We start from the raw sequence: 18657 nt of genomic DNA, 5'->3' as shown, positions 1-18657 counted from the left end.
GAGGAGTGGTACTGGATCCGGGTTTTGAACTTGGCATGCTCAGTCTTCTGCCTCAGTGAGAGATGTCCATAGGTTGACACCATGTATGCTGACTAGATTTATGTCAACTTAACAGAGACTAGCGTCAAAAGAAACACTTGTGTGGGCTTTACTAGGGCCTTGCTCTTGGCAAGTGACCGTTCCACTGCTGACTCATACCACCACACCCTGCAAAGGTCGAATGCACAGTGTGCAGCAGGCTCTGCAGGACAGTCGCTTTGCTATGAGCTACACCTGCACCTTCCTCTTCATCTCGTCTGCTGAGTCAGGTGCATCATGAAGAAACATTCTTTGCTTCATTGTCACTGTTTCAGCATGGCTCAGGGCTGAGCTGATCATCATAGTCTTCATGGCTCCCCTTTAATGAGATGGACATGAATTCCTTAACATATGTGCTATTTCTTCTTGTATTTTCTCCTTCTCATTGAGATCCTGACATGTGAATGTACTTTCTAAATTGATTGCATATTGAATTAACATATTTATCATGAATATATGTATATAAAATACTAGAGTACTTATATGGGGAAATGTGTGTATATATATTCATAAAAATTTACTTTTAGAGCAGCAGTCCTTTCACTCTCAGAGTATGCATAGGTAGAGAATTATGTTTTGTCCCTTGTACCTATTCAATTATGGCCAAATGCAATGATTGCTAGTGTTATTGTGGTACATCTATATTAACACCGTAAGTTATGGATTTGGTATTTATGGTAGAATTTTGATAAGCCCCTGAGATCAAGTCTGTATTTTTCTAGACATATGCAAGATATTTTTATCACTGGCCTTGTGTCCTTAATAGGAAATGCCAGGAGGTGGACCTTTTCAGGTTTATAAACATATGCCCTACAATTTCAGTTACATTTATTTTAGAAAAGATTACATTTATTTTTATAGCTTGTTTTCATTAGCAGATCACATGAATGTTTGGGGTTGGATGGCCTTTATGTGAATGTATGCATGACCGGACGGATGGCCTTTGTGGCTAGGATACACAGTTAATTTTACATGTTGAAGGTTATTTGAAATACTATGTTCATCTGCTTCCGTTTCTGTGTGTCTATCTGCTGCTGCCACATAGCTTGCTGGGGTAGGTTGCTCCAGGAGTATTTAGCGGGGGGTGGGGGTAGGTTGGCCCCCGGGAGGAAGAAAGAAAGAAGAAGATTGTTCAAGGTTCCTGAGTAAACTACTAAAAGAAGAGCTCTGGAGTCGTGTTGTTCTTGCTGGTCGAGAGGGATGCAGCAGAGATGGTCCCTTAATAACACCCTTTCTGCTGGGCAGTGGTGGCGCACACCTTTAATCCCAGCACTTGGGAGGCAGAGGCAGGCGGATTTCTGAGCTCAAGGCCAGCCTGGTCTACAGAGTGAGTTCCAGGACAGCCAGGACTACACAGAGAAACCCTGTCTCGAAAAAGAAAAAAAAAAGAAAACCCTTTCCTTTTTGCAATATTATATGTTGTGCACAAACTGTAAAACACCACTGTGGCATTGTACATACTCTGTCTCTGAATCTAACTGTGGTCTCTTGCTGATTTTTCTGGCCTTTGGCAAACACCATAGAGCTCCTTTTTCAGTGCTAGTGATTTTCTTTAGGGCTTAACATCCATTTACTCCTTCAGACTTCTTAGGTTTAATGGGAGTCCTTAGGAAATTGTAGTGTTATGTAGTTTCAAGAACAGAGAAGTGAGGAATTGCCCAAGTTTCACTGTGTTCACAAGGCTCTGAAAATCATTTGGATGCTGGCCAGCCTGCACACTCAGTCAAATGCTCTTCTGTCCATCTCCTCTCATCCACATGGATTGAGATCGATCTTATCTACACTGACTATGTCACATGGACTTTAAGTGTTCACTGACGTCCTTGGTCTTCCAGAAGTGACTTTGGGAATCAGACAAGTGTACATGCAAATCAGTAATGAGATCAGATGTTTCAGCACAGGGCAGTGGTCAGCCTTCCTTTCATGTGATTCAGCTAACCTGTTTTTGTTGTGACTGCATTCCAGTTTCCCCTACATTGAAAAGACTGGGTTCTGTCCAGCATCATGAAAACAATGGTCCACCTCAAACAAAGAGTGTGCATACAGCAGAGAAGGCCTGTGGTACTCAAAACGGTACTGTGAAAATTCAATAATGGTTGAATTCTTAAAATCAACACATTAACTTTAGTGTGCTTTGCCTGCATGTATGTGGGTGAACCACATGTTGCATAGTACCAGTGGAGGCAAGAAGAGGGAATACAATAGACCAGAATTGGAGTACCACATGGTTTTGAACCACCATGCTACTCTAGAAATATTTCATCTCAATCCAGGGCTTCTATGCTGCCTTTGGCCATTCAGTTCCTGGATAAAAGAAACACAACCTTTATATTTATAATAAGCCTTAATCAGCACTGAAGCTGTGCATAGATCTACCCTCTATGCTATTAGAATCCATTTCCCAATCTATAACCCCAAGTTATAACTTGCCATGTTCCATGTGGGCAGTTGTTAACTCCAATTGGCTACCCCCATGGTTATATTTTCATGGTTCACCTACCCCATGGCAGCTTCCTCCTTTCTCCACCTTCTCTCTTTCCTCATGGATCTTCTCTCACCCCAAGTCTGGGGAACTCCAAGCCCTGATAAAGGAAAACCTCTTTACAAGACTGTCAGCAATCACCAGGTACCATCTCCAGCACATGCATCATGTGGGGCTTGCCACCACTGTGTTTGAGGAATAAGTTTCAGAAATGTGCCCCACATACTGCATGACACACATAGTGAAGATGTTGCCATGCTTATAACCATCTAATTAGGTTTCAAGCAACCTGGCTCTCTGAGGCTGCAGGAGAATGCTGCTTGCTGCAGCTGCACTTCTTGTTTAAATACAGTAAAAAGCTTGGCATCTCCAGTTTCATTTTGCAACTATGTCCTTTGCTGTGGGTAATTTTCTCCTGAAATCACCTCATATTCCACAACAGTAGGTCTGATGCATGAGCACCTTGTGACAAGCATCAAAACCAGTGCTCAGACAATGACTTTCTTATGACAAACCCTTAGCTGTGTTGGCTAGTTTATGTCAGATTGACAGAAGCCAGAGTCATCTCAGTGGAGGGAACTTTAGCTGGGAAACTGCCTCTAGAAGGGCTGTAGGCTGGCAAGCCTGTGGGGCATATCTATAATTAATGATTGATGAGAAAGGGCCGAGCCTATTGTGGGCAGTGTCCCCTCTGTGCTCATGATCCTCAGTTCTATTAGAAAGCAGCTGAGCAAGCTATGAGGAGCAAGCCAGTAAGCAGTGTTCCCTTATGGCTTCTGTGCCTGCCCCTGCCCTCAGGTTCCTGCCCTGCTTGAGTTCCTCCCTTGACTTCCCTCTGTGATGGACTGTTGTTGCCTGAAAGTGTGAGCAGAATGAACCCTTTCCTCCCCAAATTGCCTTTGGTCACGAGTTTCATCACAGCAATGGTGACCCTGAGACACCACCTGAGCAATCTTGCAGTAATGATCAATCAGGCCTTGTGTCAGTGCTTTAGAAGACAGGGCTGATTCTGTGCCTGAGTTCCTGAGATAGATTTATTCACTGAATGTCTCTCTGTGCTGTAAATAATCTTTTCTCCCCCCCCTTATTAAACATAGAGTCTTTTCTCGTACAATATAACCTGAATTCATTTTCCTTCCTTCTCCTCCTCCCAGTTCCTCCCCACCCTGTCTTCTGTCCAGATCCATTCTCTTTCTGTCTCTCATTGGAGAAGAGGCTTCTAAGAGATAATTACAAAACATAACAAAAGAAAATATAGTAAGAAAACAAAAACCATTATACTGAAGCTGGACAACCTAAGGCAACAGGAAAATAAAAGTGTCCCCATGAGAAGGGACAAGAAGAGAAACCCATTCTTCATACTTTCCGGAGTCCCATGAAAGCACTAAACTGAAAGCTGTAGTACATATGCAGAGGACCTGCTGCAGACCTGTGTGGGCCCCGTGCTTGAGGCTTCAGTCTCTGTGGATTCATGTGAACTTTGCTCAGTTGTTTCAGAGGGTCTTGTTCTCTTGGTGTCCTCCATTTTCTTCCTGTTTCCCCCATTCCTGTCTCCTCTTCCATGGGTTTCCCTGAGCTGTGAGTGCACTGACTTGATGGAGACACCTTGTTTAGAGCTATGTGTTTCAAGGTATTTCTCTCTTTGTGTGTGTGTGTGTGTGTGTGTGTGTATGCTCTGTACCCACCCCCTCGACTCTGTGTGTGTGTGTGTACTATTTGGCTGTTGTATCTATATTTGGTCCCATCTGTTTTATGAGGAAGACTTTCTGATTATGACTGAATAAGGCACAGATATAATCATTGTTGCTGGATCACACTGTGAACCCCAAGATTGTGTTATTTACTAGAAAGAAGTTGTTTCTAGTTGTTGGTGTGGCTCAGCCCTAGCACACAACTTTAACCCAAGAGCCATTTATTGTAAACATGATTAAATGAAGTCAACCTTAGGACAGGAGGTGGAGCAATCAACCAGTTAGAGTGGGTGAACATATGAAAAAACCATGGAGAGCAAGAGGAAATCAGGAGGGTATATAGAGAGATGCACAGGAAGTAGAAGGGAGGGACATCGAGTTGAGGGACATATGAGACAGCATGGAGAAGAACTGCTCACAGGATTAAGATAATTAACCAGAGAAACAAGATCCTCCCGCCATTTCTGTTGCACTACATTCTTCTTGCTCCCACTCACTTTGTTACCAATAGTGCCTATCATATAACTTATGATGTTTATTATTTGTGTCCCCCCCACCCCCCAGGATTTTTTCCGGGAAAGATCTATTTTGTTCATTTATTTACTCTCAGCAAGCTAGTAGAGCTAAGGTGGCAGGTCCTTAGGAACTCTTTGTCAAACAACTGAACAAATGGGTTTTCTAAGAAACCAAGGGGAGGGAGGACCTCCTCCTTTAGAAGGAGCCTCTAAAACAGGGTGCACCTGCTTCCAAATCTCTTACATTCCTCACACTGAGGTAGAGTTCAATGACCTATTAGTTTCCCACCTGTTGTTGCAAGAAAGGCGAGCCAAGTTAGCATCCCAGAGTCATCTGGCCAAAAGGCAGCAGGGAATACTCCCTTGATATTGTACCGTGATGGTCCTAGAATCTTTATCATTTAGTTCAGAACTGTGAGTTAAATATGGGCACCTCTTGTGCTTATTGCTGTCTTTTAAGTAGCTTAACCCACCTGTTAGGTCTTTATAGTTGGATCCTTCCACGCCTGGCACGCGACACTGGAAACAAGCCTTTAGGTGGCGACGCAACTCCGCGTGGCTAAGTCCCTTGTGCTTTTGTGAAAGATTACCACACAGACATTTCTTGAGCGGATCCGCTAGGTCTTTAGTCTGTGGCCTGTGGTAATGACAGGTTGGAAGAAGGCTGAATCCGAAAAAGGGAGCGGTGCGGACAAAGCCGAGGTGGGCCATCAGTCTAAGAGAACAGCACTGAGAAGCCAACTTTTCTTCAGCCTAGAGCACTCTCTTCCCTCTACTTTCTTCTTGAGCAGCAGAAATGAGCCTAGCTGCGCCTGCGCGAAGGCCCCAGGCGTGCCTTAGGGGCGTGGCTAGGCTTCGGCTGGCATCACGTGGTGCGACGGCCATCCGCCCGTCCGGTCCTCCAAGGCCGCCCCGCCCCACCCCGCCCCTTTGCGGCCGGGACGCTGGGAGCCGCCCCGAATTACGCTAAGCCGCCCGGGTAAGTGTCCGCGAGGGGCGCGCGTCGCCTCGAACCGGACGGGCCCAGGAGGTGCGCGGGCAACCTGTGTTGTGGGTCCGAGGGGACAAGATGGCGGCGCAAACCCTTCCACCTCCTCCCTCACCTGGGCGTGTGACCGGGGACGGGAGCCGCGAGGCCGACTGAGGAGGCCGAGCCGGGGTGGGGAGGGTCGAGGTGGCCCCGGGGCAGTGAGGGGCCTGGGCCTGGGAGCTCGGCCGGGGGCGGGACCGTGGTCGGGCCGGGGCAGGAGGCTGTGTCTAGGGCGCAGTCCTGGCTTCTGGAAGGTCTCTACTGCGGGGTGCAGGGGCCTCAGGAGCTGCTGCTCGCCTGCATTTGGCAGTTGATCACTTTCAGCATCTTTTCCTCCAGGGCTTTACCACACTTTCCGTGAACCTGATTCTGGCTTTAGCTTTCACAGGGAAACAAGGAGGTGAAAGAATTGTTTTCCTTCCCATTTTACAAATGTTTAGTTGAGGCCTCAGGTGCGAAATGAAGGCTTCTCTCACCTGAGAGCCTCTTACCTCAGTGTCTTGCCTCCGTACTTTATTAGCAACTCCAATCTGTTCTTGTTTGCAGTCCTGCTCAAAGACACAGGTTAGAGTCAGGAGCTGACTCCAGAGAGTTTGGGGCTTCTTAGAAAGCAGCCAGAAAATTGCTCCCCAAAGAGCACCTGCTGCTGTCCCAAAGGCTTCTTCAGAGGAGGAGAGGCTCCCTCTGAGGAGGTCCCACTAGTCAGTGGGCTGCCTCCTGCTGCTGCTGGACTGTATTTCTCAGTTGTGCTGCTTTGTCATTGTCTGGAATAACAATTCACTAAAATGATGTTTCTGAACAGAAAATAATTCCCTACATATGTACTGCAATTTATAGATTTATTTTAGCATCATATTGGAGAAGAGTGAGAGAGAGGCTGTGGACATTCATAAATAGGAAACCTGGGGCTCAAAGAGATTATTGCTCAGCCAGATCACTTGCTGGTGCTGTAGTAGATTTCTGATTTAAGATGGATAAGCACAGCACTGTCCCACCCTGCCCTGTGTTTGTGCTTTGTATTGGTATTTTTTCTGTTAAGCACGACTTTCTGCAAAATGCTTGCAGATTGACTTACAACAAACACAGCAAAATGACTTGAGAATGTCCATTGCCATCCAAATATCTTTCATACAAGAGCCATTTTAAAATGTTAGGTGGGAGATTATGTGGGTGGGAGAAAGTGTGATGTGGCTTTTGTCCTTTGGTTTCCATCATTTGGATACAACCTGCATCTTAAAACCAGCAGAAGTAATGTTTCCACAAGGAACTGCTTCTAGTTCATCATAAACCTTCAGCAAATGCCCCATTCGTCCTCTTTCTTCATTCCCCTTGAGCTGCATTTGTATAATTCTGTTATTCTGCTTGGGCTGCTCTAATGGAATATCTTAGACTGGAAAGCGTATAAAAGTAGGGATTGATTTCTCACAGTTCTGCTGGGGAAGTTCAGATGAAGGTGGTAGCTGATCCTGTGTTTGGGGATAACCTGCTTTCTGATTATAGATGACACCTTTTATGCCTTCACATGAGGAGAGATAGGGGATTGTCCTTTCAACTCTTTTAAAAGGGCATCAGTCACATTTGTGAAGACCCTTACTCTTAATTACCTCCCAAAGTATTCACCTAATACTATCACTTTGGAAAGCTAGGATTTCAGCCTGAATTTTGAGAGTGGCACAAACACTGAGCACATGGCACTATGACTAAATACCTGATGTGTTTATGTTAAAACCAGGGTTGCTCTATAAATGTTTCATAAATCATTTCAGTGCCTGGGTTCCCAAGGTGTTACTGTGTTACACAGATTTTTTCCCTTTTCCTTTGTGCTTCATAGATCTTAAGAATCACTGAAGGCTGACCTGACAGTGAACCTTTATTACTGCCTTCCTGAGTCCTATGTAGGAATGTTTCAAAGATAAGGAGTGGAGTTCTAATTCTTTTCTTCTTTAGGCTCCTGCCTCAACCTCTACAACCCAAAGCACTTTTAAAGGAAAAGGAGAAATCCTTTGTGAATTACATGTAAATATTCTTGAATCACTAGAAATTGCTGGTGTCAGAGTTAGGGAGATTTCTCAGTAGGTAAAATGCAGTGTAAGCATAAGGACCTGAGTTCAGCTCCCCAGCACTCGTGTAAAAGTCAGGCACATGGGAGCACATCTGTATTCTCAGTGCTGGGAGGCAGAGGCAGAAGGATCGCTGGGGGGCTCTCTGGCCTGCCAATCTAGCTTAATTCAGTGAGATATCCTCTACCCCCATTTTCCTACCAAAAGATAGAGGGACTGGAGAGATGGCTCAGAGGGTAAAGCGCTTGACTGGGGTTGAGTCCCACAACCCACTTAAAAGCCAGAGGTAGCAGTATACATCTGTAGCCCCACTACAGGAGTGATGGTGGTTGTGACAGAGACAGGTAGATCCCAGTGCTTGATGATCAGCTCATCCAGGTGAAACAGGGAGCTCCAGATCTAGTGAGACACCTTGTCTTAAAAAACACAACAAATCAAACAAGGTGGAAGAAGATACCCAATGTCTCTCTTTGGCCTTCACATTTGCACATGCACACACACATATGTGTTATCTCTTCCTTTCAACACAGGCAAACAGTAAGTGACTGAAAATGAGCGATTGAGTAAACATCTCACATTAACTTTTGCCATCCACACACATGCATACCCACATACACATACATAGTATACACTGCTGTTACCTGCTAGGTTATATAACAGTTTTCTCTAATGGTACAATATAAATATTATGGAATTGTCATTTCTGAAGCTGTAGACATAAATTAGAAATGGCTGGAACTTGAGAAAAGGCTAAGAGGGCCAAGAGTATAATTTCCTTTTCCAGAGGCCCCAGGTTCAGTTCCCAGCAACCATATGATGGTTCACTCCCAGTTCTAGGGGATCATTACCAGTTCTGGGGATCCAACACCCTCTTCTGTCCTCTTGTGTTTCTGGTCTTCTCTAGATATGCAAGTCATGAATAGATATACTCCATACACAAAGAAAAATAAGTTAAAAAAATTTAAAAATTAAAAGGATTCCAAATGACTTGTTCAGTAAAAATTAGGTCAGTGTCACAATTCTTTTTGCATTTTTTAGTTTTTTTCTGGGTGGTGTATTTTTTTTTTTTAATAAGTATTTTCGGCTAAGTCATGCTTAATAGGTAGATGTTTTTTTGTTCTGTTTTGTGTTTTTGTTAGCTTTTGTAATCATCTGGGGAGAGGGATTCTGTTAGAAGAAACGAAATCCTTGAGGCATTTTCTTAGTTGTGATTGTTGTGAGATGGTCCAGCCCCCTGTGGGTGGTGTCATCACCTTTGGGCAGGTGGTCCTAGGTAGTACAAAGAAGCAAGTGAGCCAGCCAGGAACAAGCCAGTAAGTAGCATTGCTTTGTGACCTCTGCTTTTGTTCCTGGGTCCAGGTTGAGTCTTACCCTGATTTTCCTTCATGATAGATGGTAAGCTTTAAGCTGAAATATACACCCCCTCCCAATTTGCTGTTTTACTACCACAATAGAAAGCAAACTGACAAATTTAGACAATGAGATAAGATTTGTGGTTCAGTGCTGCAGCTGCCCTTAAAGAATTTCTGTCTCTTACATATGAAGTAAGTATAGGAGGAGACGGGTGGCTCTGCTACATTTTCCAGAAGCTGACCACTTTTGTTTTTTTGAGACTGGGTTTTTTCTGGGACCTGGGCCTTGCTTACCTGGTCAGACGGACTGGCTGGTCAGCAAGCCCCAGCAGTCCTCCGTTTCTGCTTCCCTGGTCCTGGGACCACAATTGTAGGAAACTGGGAGTTGAAATCAGATGCTCATGCTTGGGTGACAAGCACTTTACTGGCTGAGATATCTTCCCAGCTCCCGTTCCTCTTATTTTGAGTCAGGTCTTTGTAGCTCAGAGTGACCTTGATTTCAATAGTAGGTTCATTATATTTTGAAGGCATGCAGAAGTGGAGAATGAACTGCTATATATCAGTCTATTTGAACAGTCTATATATGATTGATATTTTCCTGTAATAGTGACTCACCTCCACATTGTATCTGTAAAAATGTTGGTATATTTGCCTGCTTTTAAACACAGTTTAGCAAGCAAGAGATAGTGTTGCTGTTTTCAGTAGGTCATGCCATACTGGCAGGCAAAACATTTTTTGGTGGATGTGTTCATGGTGGTATCTACTAAAGCAATTGAAAAACTCTTTAAGCAATAAAGTTTTACAAAGTTTTAGTATTACTCGTAAAGACACTCATTTCTACTCCAATCCACTAAAGTTTGTACTCATCAAAATTGTGAAGTATTATTGATAGCTTTTGAATAATCTTTATATATAAATATAGATAGATAGATAGATAGATAGATAGATATTTATTTATATATACACATAACAAGATTAAGTACCAAACTCAGGAAAACATTAACACTTTTTTAAAAAAAATCCCCACTCATCCCCTTACAACCCCAATTTTATGCTCTCTTTCTAATATTTTATTTATTTTTCATGGCTCACTGACTCCAGCCTGTGCTACCTATTACTCCTGGGTGTGAGGCCATCCACTGGAGTGGGGTTGAAAACTGACTCTCCCTTCCCTAGAAGTCATTTAGTGATCACAGCTCCTCAGGAGTGGGAGCTCGTGACACTTCCCACTCCGTGCTAGAATGTTGACTGACTTTATGTTGTTCAGGTCATCTGCAGGCACGCACAGCTGCTGTGAGTGCATGAGTGCAGTGCTCCTGTCATGTCCAGAAGACACTGTTTTGTGTCAGTTCTCCCTGACTTCCAACCCAGTTGAATACTAACCTGTAGGTTTGCCATATGAGAGAGACATGCACAGTAATAAAATGATGGAATACACAGTCTACTGCATCTTGCTGCCTCTGCTTGGCACATTTTAAATAATTGTTTATACCACAGCATGTACTAGCATTTCACTCCCTTTTATAAGTAACTAGCATTCCATTGTGTAGGTATCACACACTTTATTTACATGTTGGACAATTCTTGGTCATCTGTATGTTTATATTTTTAGTCGTTAGGACATTGGGTATAAAGTTTTGTGCAGTGTTGTGTTTTCATTCTGTGTGAGTGAATAGAGGAGTGGCATTGTTGGGTTGTATGGTAACTGTATGTTGAGTTCCCTGAGGAACTGCTGAATGTGTGCTGTGGTTGGCCAGCTTTACCCGTTTACAGTCCCATGCAGTGTGGGGCAGGCTCCGATTGCTTGTTTCCTTTGACACTCTAGTCCTGCCTGTTTGTCTGTAGATACTTGGTGATGTGAAATGATACGTCACCGTGGTTTTGATTTGCTTTTCTAATGACTGGTGGTTTGAACATCTTCTCTTGTGTTTGTTAGGAATTTGAATATCTCTTTTGCAGAAATGAGGACACGACCTACATAGCACTAGTATTTTAATTAGAAATGTGTTTCACTCTTTTCCTCTCTTTGAATTAGTTTTTAAAATCCATGTCATTGAAGGGATTCCTTCCCAGAGATCCTTGTAATCTTGAGAAGCTCTCTTGTGAAGCAGACATTACCTACTCGTGTTTATTAGTACACACATTACAGTAGGTTTTTTTTGTTTGTTTTTGTTTTTGTTTTTTTTGTTTTGTTTTTTTGTTTTGTTTTGTTTTTTTTTTTTTGGTGTAAAGATCTTGGATTTTCTTAGAAGAAAGAAAATTAAGAAGTTTTCTTTTGAGACTAGGTTTTGCTCTGTAGCCCAGGCTGCCCTCTTAGAATTCTTCTGCCGCAGGATTGTGATTGATTTCAGTTTGGATAGAGATAATAATCTGTCAAGTATGAAACTGAACATTAGTGTTCAAGGCACAGTGGTAAGATTGGAATAAATTAGAAGCTGGCAAGATTGAAGAGACCATGATTCCATTTGAGCCATCCTTACTCTGTTTTTTGAAAGTGTATTTAAATTAATAATTATAGGTCTTTGGTGTTTGCAATTGTAGGGCAGTTATAGTTCAGCAAATCAGGAAACTATTGGTAAACATTTCTTCATAATCTGTGAGTTATATAGTTAGCAGGTTTTGAGTGATGGTTTTGTGTTAGGTTCTTTGCACTAAATTTCATTGCTTTTGAAGATAACCAGATAGGGTAGGTATTTTACTCATTGTCTAATTGTGAACTAGAAGTTCAAAGCAAGTAGATAACTTTCCTAAAAGTAGCATACTTTGTGCACAGCAGCCTTGGGTTCTGTGTGTGTCTGGCTTTAGAGGTCACATTCTTTTCCCTATTTCCTGCGGCCGTCGGCCCTGTCTTTCAGTGGGTCCCACATTCTTCTCTCTTCCCTTAACAGCTAAGTTCATGGTCAGAGGATTTTGTGTCTGCTTGCAAAGTGTGTGTACACTGAAGGGAAGGCTTTTATTGGGAAGGCTTGTAGAATTCACAGCTTCACAGACTGGTTCTGGATTGACTGAAAGGAGGTGTTTCTGCCTAACATGTGAGCTGTACAGTGCTGTATTCTTTCTTGCAGAGTCTTTTGAGTGCCCAGTCTAAGAGACTCCAGTAGGGGAGGGGTTTTCAGATATTGATACTGACCCTCAGGTCCTTGAAATAGGAGGGAATTGGGAGAAAGAGAGCAACATTTATTATGTGGCTGGTTTTCTGTAATATTTCAGAAACAATTAGGGCATCCATATGTCATCTGGTGGAAATTTTCATTCTAGCACACTATCCTTTAACTTTGTAAAGATGTTATTTTATATTTTGGAAGGGAAAAAGTCCTGAGGGAATAATAACATATCTAAAATCACATAATTGTTATAATGGATAATAGCTAAATTGGAAGTTGTTCCCACAGTGTATACTCCTTCCTGATGTCTGAGTTTATTTCAGAATACATGTATCTCCATATATAAGTCTCCTGATAGATTTGTAGTAGGGTTAGCTATTAATTTTTCTAAGTATTGTGCCCTCTAAAACTATTGAGGTATAATTCACCTAGGTTAAATATTCTCACTCTAAGTAAATAGTTCCTTAAACAGTGACAGATTTACAATAACTGTAAGCCGCTACTCCATTAGTAAAACATTTGTTTTTTTTTCTGTAATTTTTATTTTATGTCTATGGATGTTTTGCCTGCATATATGTGTGTACACCATGTACATTCATGCAGTGCCTACAGAAATCAGAGGCAGGCACTCGTTCTCTTGGAACTAGAGTTATAAATGGTTCTAAGCCTCTGTGTGGGTGCTGGCAATTGAACCTGGGTCCTCTGGAAGAGTAAAGCGTGCTCTTAACCATTGAGCCATCTCCACAGCCCATTTGTTGAATATTTCCATCCTTCAGGAAGTTTGTGTCACATCTCAATTCCTCCAACCAGTTCACCTTTTAATTAATTAATTTTTATTAATTATTTGATGTGTTTACATTTCAAATGATATCCCCCTTCCCAGTTACTCCTCCACAACCATCAGTCCCATCTGTCCTCTCCCCTTCCCCTTTGCATTCATGAGGGTGCTTCCCTACCCACTCGCCCACTCCCACGTCACCAGTTTAGCATCCCCCAAGCTGAGATGTCAAACCTCCACAGGACCAAGGGCCTCTCCTCCCATTGATGTCAGATAAGGCCATCCTTTGCTAAATATGTATCTGGAGCCGTGGATCCCTCCATGTGTTCTTTATGGTTGTTGGTTTAGTCTCTGGGAGCTCTGGGTGGTCCGGTTAGTTGATATTGTTCTCCCAATGGGGTTGCAATCCCCTTCATTTCCTTCAGTCCTTTCCCTACATCTTCCCTTGTGGTCCGTGAGCTCAGTCCTATGGTTGGCTGTGAGTATCTGCATCTGTATTGGTCAGGTGCTGCTAGAGCCTCTCAGGGAACAGCCATATCAGGTTCCTGTCAGCAAGCACTTTTGGCATCAGCAATAGTGTCAGGGTTTCATGTCTGCAGATGGATAGATCCCTAGATTGGGTGGTCTCTGCATGGTGTATATTTCAGTCTGTGTTCCATTTTTGTCTCTGTCTTTCTTTTGGACAGCAACATTATCTGCTGGAAAAGATCATTATCAACCCTACATCAGATAGAGGATACTATCCAAAACATACATAGAACTGAAGAAGTTAGACTCCAGAGAACCAAATAACCCTATTAAAAATGGGGTACAGAGCTAGACAGGAAATTCTCAACTGAGGAATCTAGAATGGCTGAGAAGCACTTAAAGAAATGTTCAATATCTTTGGTCATTAGGGAAATGAAAATCGACCCTGAGATTCCACCTCACACTAATACGTATATTGGCTAACATCAAAAATACAGGTGACAACAGATACCTGTGAGGATGTGGAGAAAGAGGAACACTGCTCCATTACTGGTGGGACTGCAAGCTGGTAAAAACACTTTGCAAATCAAGCTGGTAATTCTTCAGAAAATTGGAAATAGTTCTACCTAAAGACCCAGCTATGCCACTTCTGGGCACATACCCAAAAATGCTCCAACATATAACAAGGACACATGCTCTACTATGTTCATAGCAACCTCATTTGTAATAGTCACCCTTTTTTTAAAAGTTAAGATTATTTTTGCCTAATATGTAGCTTTATATGACTGGAATCATTGAGGATTCTCTTGTCATTTCTTTCTGTGGATGTAATATCTTGTATCCCACTGTTATGTGTTTAAGTAGTTCATTCCTTTCTGTTGGTCAACAGTATTCTGTTACATGGATATACTTCAATTTGATTATTATTCTGTTGATGGGTATTTGAATTGTTTCCAGTTTGGAACTATTATATATAAAACTGCTTTGAATACTTGTTTATAGACTTTTTGTGAAAATACTGTGTTGGGGGTCGGGGGGCTTGGGTAAATATATAACCTTCCCTTTTATATATGAGAATACTGCTACAGAAATTAATGGCTTTTAAAATGTTTCTCTTTAATATTCTTCCATGCATGTGTTTTTGATAAAATCCACCCTCCATTCTCCTTACTTCAATCTTTTGGCTGTTCTCCCACTCACCTTTCCCTCCCAACTACATGTGCTCTCTTTTTAAAAACTATCCATGGAGTCCATTTAGTGCTGCCTGTTTGTACATTGTGTGACTTCATCTGCTGGAGCATGGGTAGCCTACCAGGGTCTACATCTCAGAAGAAAACTGACTTTGCCTTCTTTAGCAGTCACCATTTGCCAGATAGCTCCTCAGAGAGGGGTGGGACTTCATGAGCCCCTCCCACTTTGTTGATATAATTTTGGCTAGCTTGATTTTGTGCTTTGATATGTGGTCCCAGCTTCTGTGAGTTCACATGTGTGTATGTGTGTATATATGTGTATAAGTGTGTATGTGTCTTGCTTGCTTAATATGTGTAAGGCTATAGGTGTGATTCCCCAGAACTGCAAAACCAAAACAAAAGCCACAAACCCCACAATTCACCTTCATGAAGATGACTTTGAGCTGTGTTTGAAGAATTGGTGGCTTTAACATTTTTTTCTTTTACAATTGTATGCATATGCGCTCACATTTAAGATCAGAGGATAAGTTGCCAGAGTTGATTCTCTCCTCTTATCATATGGATTCTAGGAATCCAGCTCTGGTCTTTAATCTTGGCAACAAGTGCCAAGGGAAATGTGCCACCCAGTGTGGGTTGGGTCAACCGACATCACATACTTCAGACAATTCTGCACAGATGTGTCTACAGTCCAACCCAGTGTAGACACTCCCTCATCAAAACTGTCTTCCTAGTGATTCTAGAACAACAACTCAAGTTTACAGTTAAAGCTAGCCATCCCAGAATATTTCAGATCTAAACTCTTTAGAAGTTTTCAAGTATTACTATTAACTGTAGTGTCTGTTCTGTACAATAAACCTCTAGAATTTTGTGTCATTTAATCTGTATCTTCCTAGTTCTCACTCCAGTCTTCTAGTTCCTGGCTATTACCATTCTTCTCTATGCTTTTATGAGATCAGTTGTTTTATATTTCACAAATACGATCACACAATACTTCTTTTTATGTGCTTGGCTTTTTTCTTAGCTTAATATCTTCCAGATTTCATCTGTGGTGTTGAGAACGGCAGCATTGTCTTTTTCAAAGGTTGACTACTGTACCGTTCCCTCTCACAAATAGCACATTTTCCTGATGTAATCATCCATTAGCAGACACTTAGGTTGGTTATCTTGGAGACTGTGGCCAATGCTGAAAAGAGCATGTAATGCAGCTGTAACTTTGACACCATTATTTCATTTCCTTTAGATATTTACCAGGAGTAGGGGCTGTTGAATCATATAGTATTTTAATAAACTATTTTAAGAAATCTCTATGCTGTTTTTTCTAAAGGCTGTGCTGATTTATGTTCCAAATAATGGTGTAAATGACTTCTTTTTCTCGTAGCGTATTTGAGATAAAAAGCATTTTATGCTGGAATATAATTTTCTTGATGTGTACTGTTTTGTTTCAGTGGTCCTTAGAGTTCTTCCATCTATATTCATCAGGTGTATTGACTTGTAGTTTCCTCCTTCATCTTTCCCTTCCTCTGCATATGTTTGGTTGTGGCATCAGGGTAATATTGAGGTTGGAATGGTTCTCTTCCTGATTTTTAGAATAGTCTGATAATTAATAGCAGTCATCCTTAAAGTTTAGTAAAATTCAACTGTAAATCCATCTGGTCCTGGGCTTTTCTTTGTTGAGAGGCTTTTAAATTCAGTCACATCACTCATTTTTGATCTGTTCATGTTTTCTGTGTTCTTATGATTCTGTTCTGGCAGGTTTGAAGTGTCTGTTAGTTTATTCTCTCTTACAGGTGTTCTAGACTATTCACAGTACTGCCCAGTGGTCTTTTGTATTTACTGTGAGATCTGCTGTAATGTATTCCTACCTCTAGAAGAGCAGTTCATTGTACTTAGCTGATGAGTCACTGCTCCAGCCCTTGAAACTTTTCTCAATTAATTAAATCATATCTAGATTGTTTTTTATTTAATCTTGAGAAATTTATACACAGAATCTGTTTTTTTTTTTTTGGTTTTTTTTTTTTTTTTTTTGTTTTGTCAACTAGACACAAACCTAGACATATCTGGCTAGAGCAGTTGTTCTTAGCCTGTGGATCATGGCACCTTTGGCAAGCCTCTCCCTCCAAAAATATTTACATTATGATTCATAATGGCAAAATCACAATTATGTAGTAGCAATGAAAATGATTTTATGGTGGGGAGTCACCACAGTCTGAGAAACTATATTAAAGGGTTGCAGCCTTAGGAGGGGTGAGAACCACTGGGCTAGAGGAAACTCAATTGAGAAAATACCTTCATCAGATTGCCTATAGCCAAGTCTGTGGGGTATTTTATATCTGTCTATCTCTCTATAACTCTTTCTCTATCTCTCCATCTCTCTATTTCTCTATGTATTTCTCTAAGATTATTCACTTTACATCAGGACTGCAGCCCCCTGCTCGCATACTTCCCATGGGTACCAACCTCCCCTGGCACATCATGTAGCAACAGGACTAGAGGCATCCTAGGGAAAAAGGATCCAAAGGCAGGTTACAGTCAGAGACAACCCCCACTCCAATTGTTAGGGAACTCACATGAGGTATTTTCCTGATTAATGGTTGATGAGAGAGGGCCCAGCCCACTGGGAGGTGGTACAACCCCTGAGCAGGTGGCCCTAGGTGGTATAAGAAAACAAGCTGAGCAAGCCATGGGAAACCAGTAAGCAATGCTCTTCCATGGCTTCTGCTTCAGTTTTTGTTTCCAGTTTGCTGCCAAGTTTCTTAGTCAAATCAGACATTTTTCTCTGTCTTTGGAACACTTAACTTTTAAGTTAATTGATCTTATCTGTTTTCTGGACTTGTAAAACTTAAGTTCTATTTTGATTTTTAGTTTCCTTTTTTTTGTTTTTGAGTTTGGATCATTCTCTAGACTCTTGGGTTGTAGAGTTAGGTTTCTTTTTCCTCTTCCTCTTCCCTTCCCCTTCTGCTGCTTCTTTTTAAATTAGCCATTTATTGTTTTAAAATTTCTTTTAGAAATGCTTTTGCCATGTTCACATGCGTTTACTGCTCTAGAGATGGTGGGATTTGGGAGAATGGAGCTGACAAGTGAGGGGGACTAAAGCCTTATACAACAGTCAGCTTTATTCAGAGCATCGGACGGTTATACTCTGGGCTAAGAGGAGTCAGGTGAGTACACATGTACCCATGAGTAAAGTTTACAACCACAGGGCAAGCTGCATGTGGTGGGCAAGACACACAAGGCACAAACATGTTTTTCCATAGAGGCATATAACAAATAACAGTAGACAGTTGTAATGAGTAATCTGAAGTAAACTCACTCCTAGTTGCTACACCTGAAAGAGGCACAAAAGCAAGTTCTAAGAATGACTTTGTGTTTTTGAAGAAACTGGGTCACAAGACTCTTGTCTTTCACAGTTTTCTCACAAGCACTCAGAATTCTCACGTGACTCCATCCTTGGACTGAAACAGTCCATATACATATGCCTTGCTATTTATATTTCAATTTTACTTCATCCCATGGTATTTTATTATTTCTTTTTTGAGTTCTTTAACCTATATGTTATTGGGGAATATGTTGTTGGGGAATACATTGCTCGGTTTTCACATATTTTTGAATTTAAAATTTTCTCATCATTGATTTTCATAATAGCTTCATACCATCTGTGGTCAGAAAGAAATTATTACTACTTAAAACCTTGAATTTATTAACACTTGTTTTATGGCTTAATATATAATCTATCCTAGAAAATATTCATTTGGGATTCAAAATAGTGTGTACTCTGTTGTCGAGTATACTATTTTAAGTATGTTTGGTAGGTTCATTTGATGTGTAGTATTTTACCCATAATGGTAGTGGTATGCCCAGATGATCTATCCTTCTTTAAAGTGGGATATTGGGCTTGTGGGAGTGTCCAGT

General features: G+C 41.6%; 2 protein-coding genes across 6 annotated transcripts in view; one reads left to right on the top strand and one right to left on the bottom strand.

Moving 5' to 3' along the window:
- Window positions 1-124: 124 nt before the first annotated feature.
- LOC143439248 (uncharacterized) lies at window positions 125-5596 on the bottom strand. Its single transcript, XM_076925327.1, has 3 exons — window positions 5240-5596; window positions 2579-2660; window positions 125-397 (listed from the first exon to the last, which is right to left on the bottom strand). Exons 1-3 carry the CDS (start codon window positions 5475-5477, stop codon window positions 268-270), a joined length of 450 nt encoding a protein of 149 aa, XP_076781442.1. The 5' UTR covers window positions 5478-5596; the 3' UTR covers window positions 125-267.
- A 36-nt stretch (window positions 5597-5632) lies between these two features.
- The window catches only part of Scaper (S-phase cyclin A associated protein in the ER), a 325065-nt gene continuing 312040 nt past the window's right edge, over window positions 5633-18657 (top strand). Inside the window, exon 1 of one of the 5 annotated variants that reach the window (XM_076925321.1) lies at window positions 5633-5745. The gene's annotated coding sequence lies outside the window, so the exon portion shown is untranslated. The other 4 variants (XM_076925318.1, XM_076925323.1, XM_076925319.1 and 1 more) reach the window with 4 other exon arrangements.

Source organism: Arvicanthis niloticus, chromosome 26, assembly GCF_011762505.2.
Source record: "Arvicanthis niloticus isolate mArvNil1 chromosome 26, mArvNil1.pat.X, whole genome shotgun sequence".
Taxonomy (NCBI): Eukaryota; Metazoa; Chordata; class Mammalia; order Rodentia; family Muridae; genus Arvicanthis; species Arvicanthis niloticus.
The sequence above is the reverse complement of the archived record's forward strand: the minus strand, read 5'-3'. Positions and strand labels throughout refer to the sequence as shown.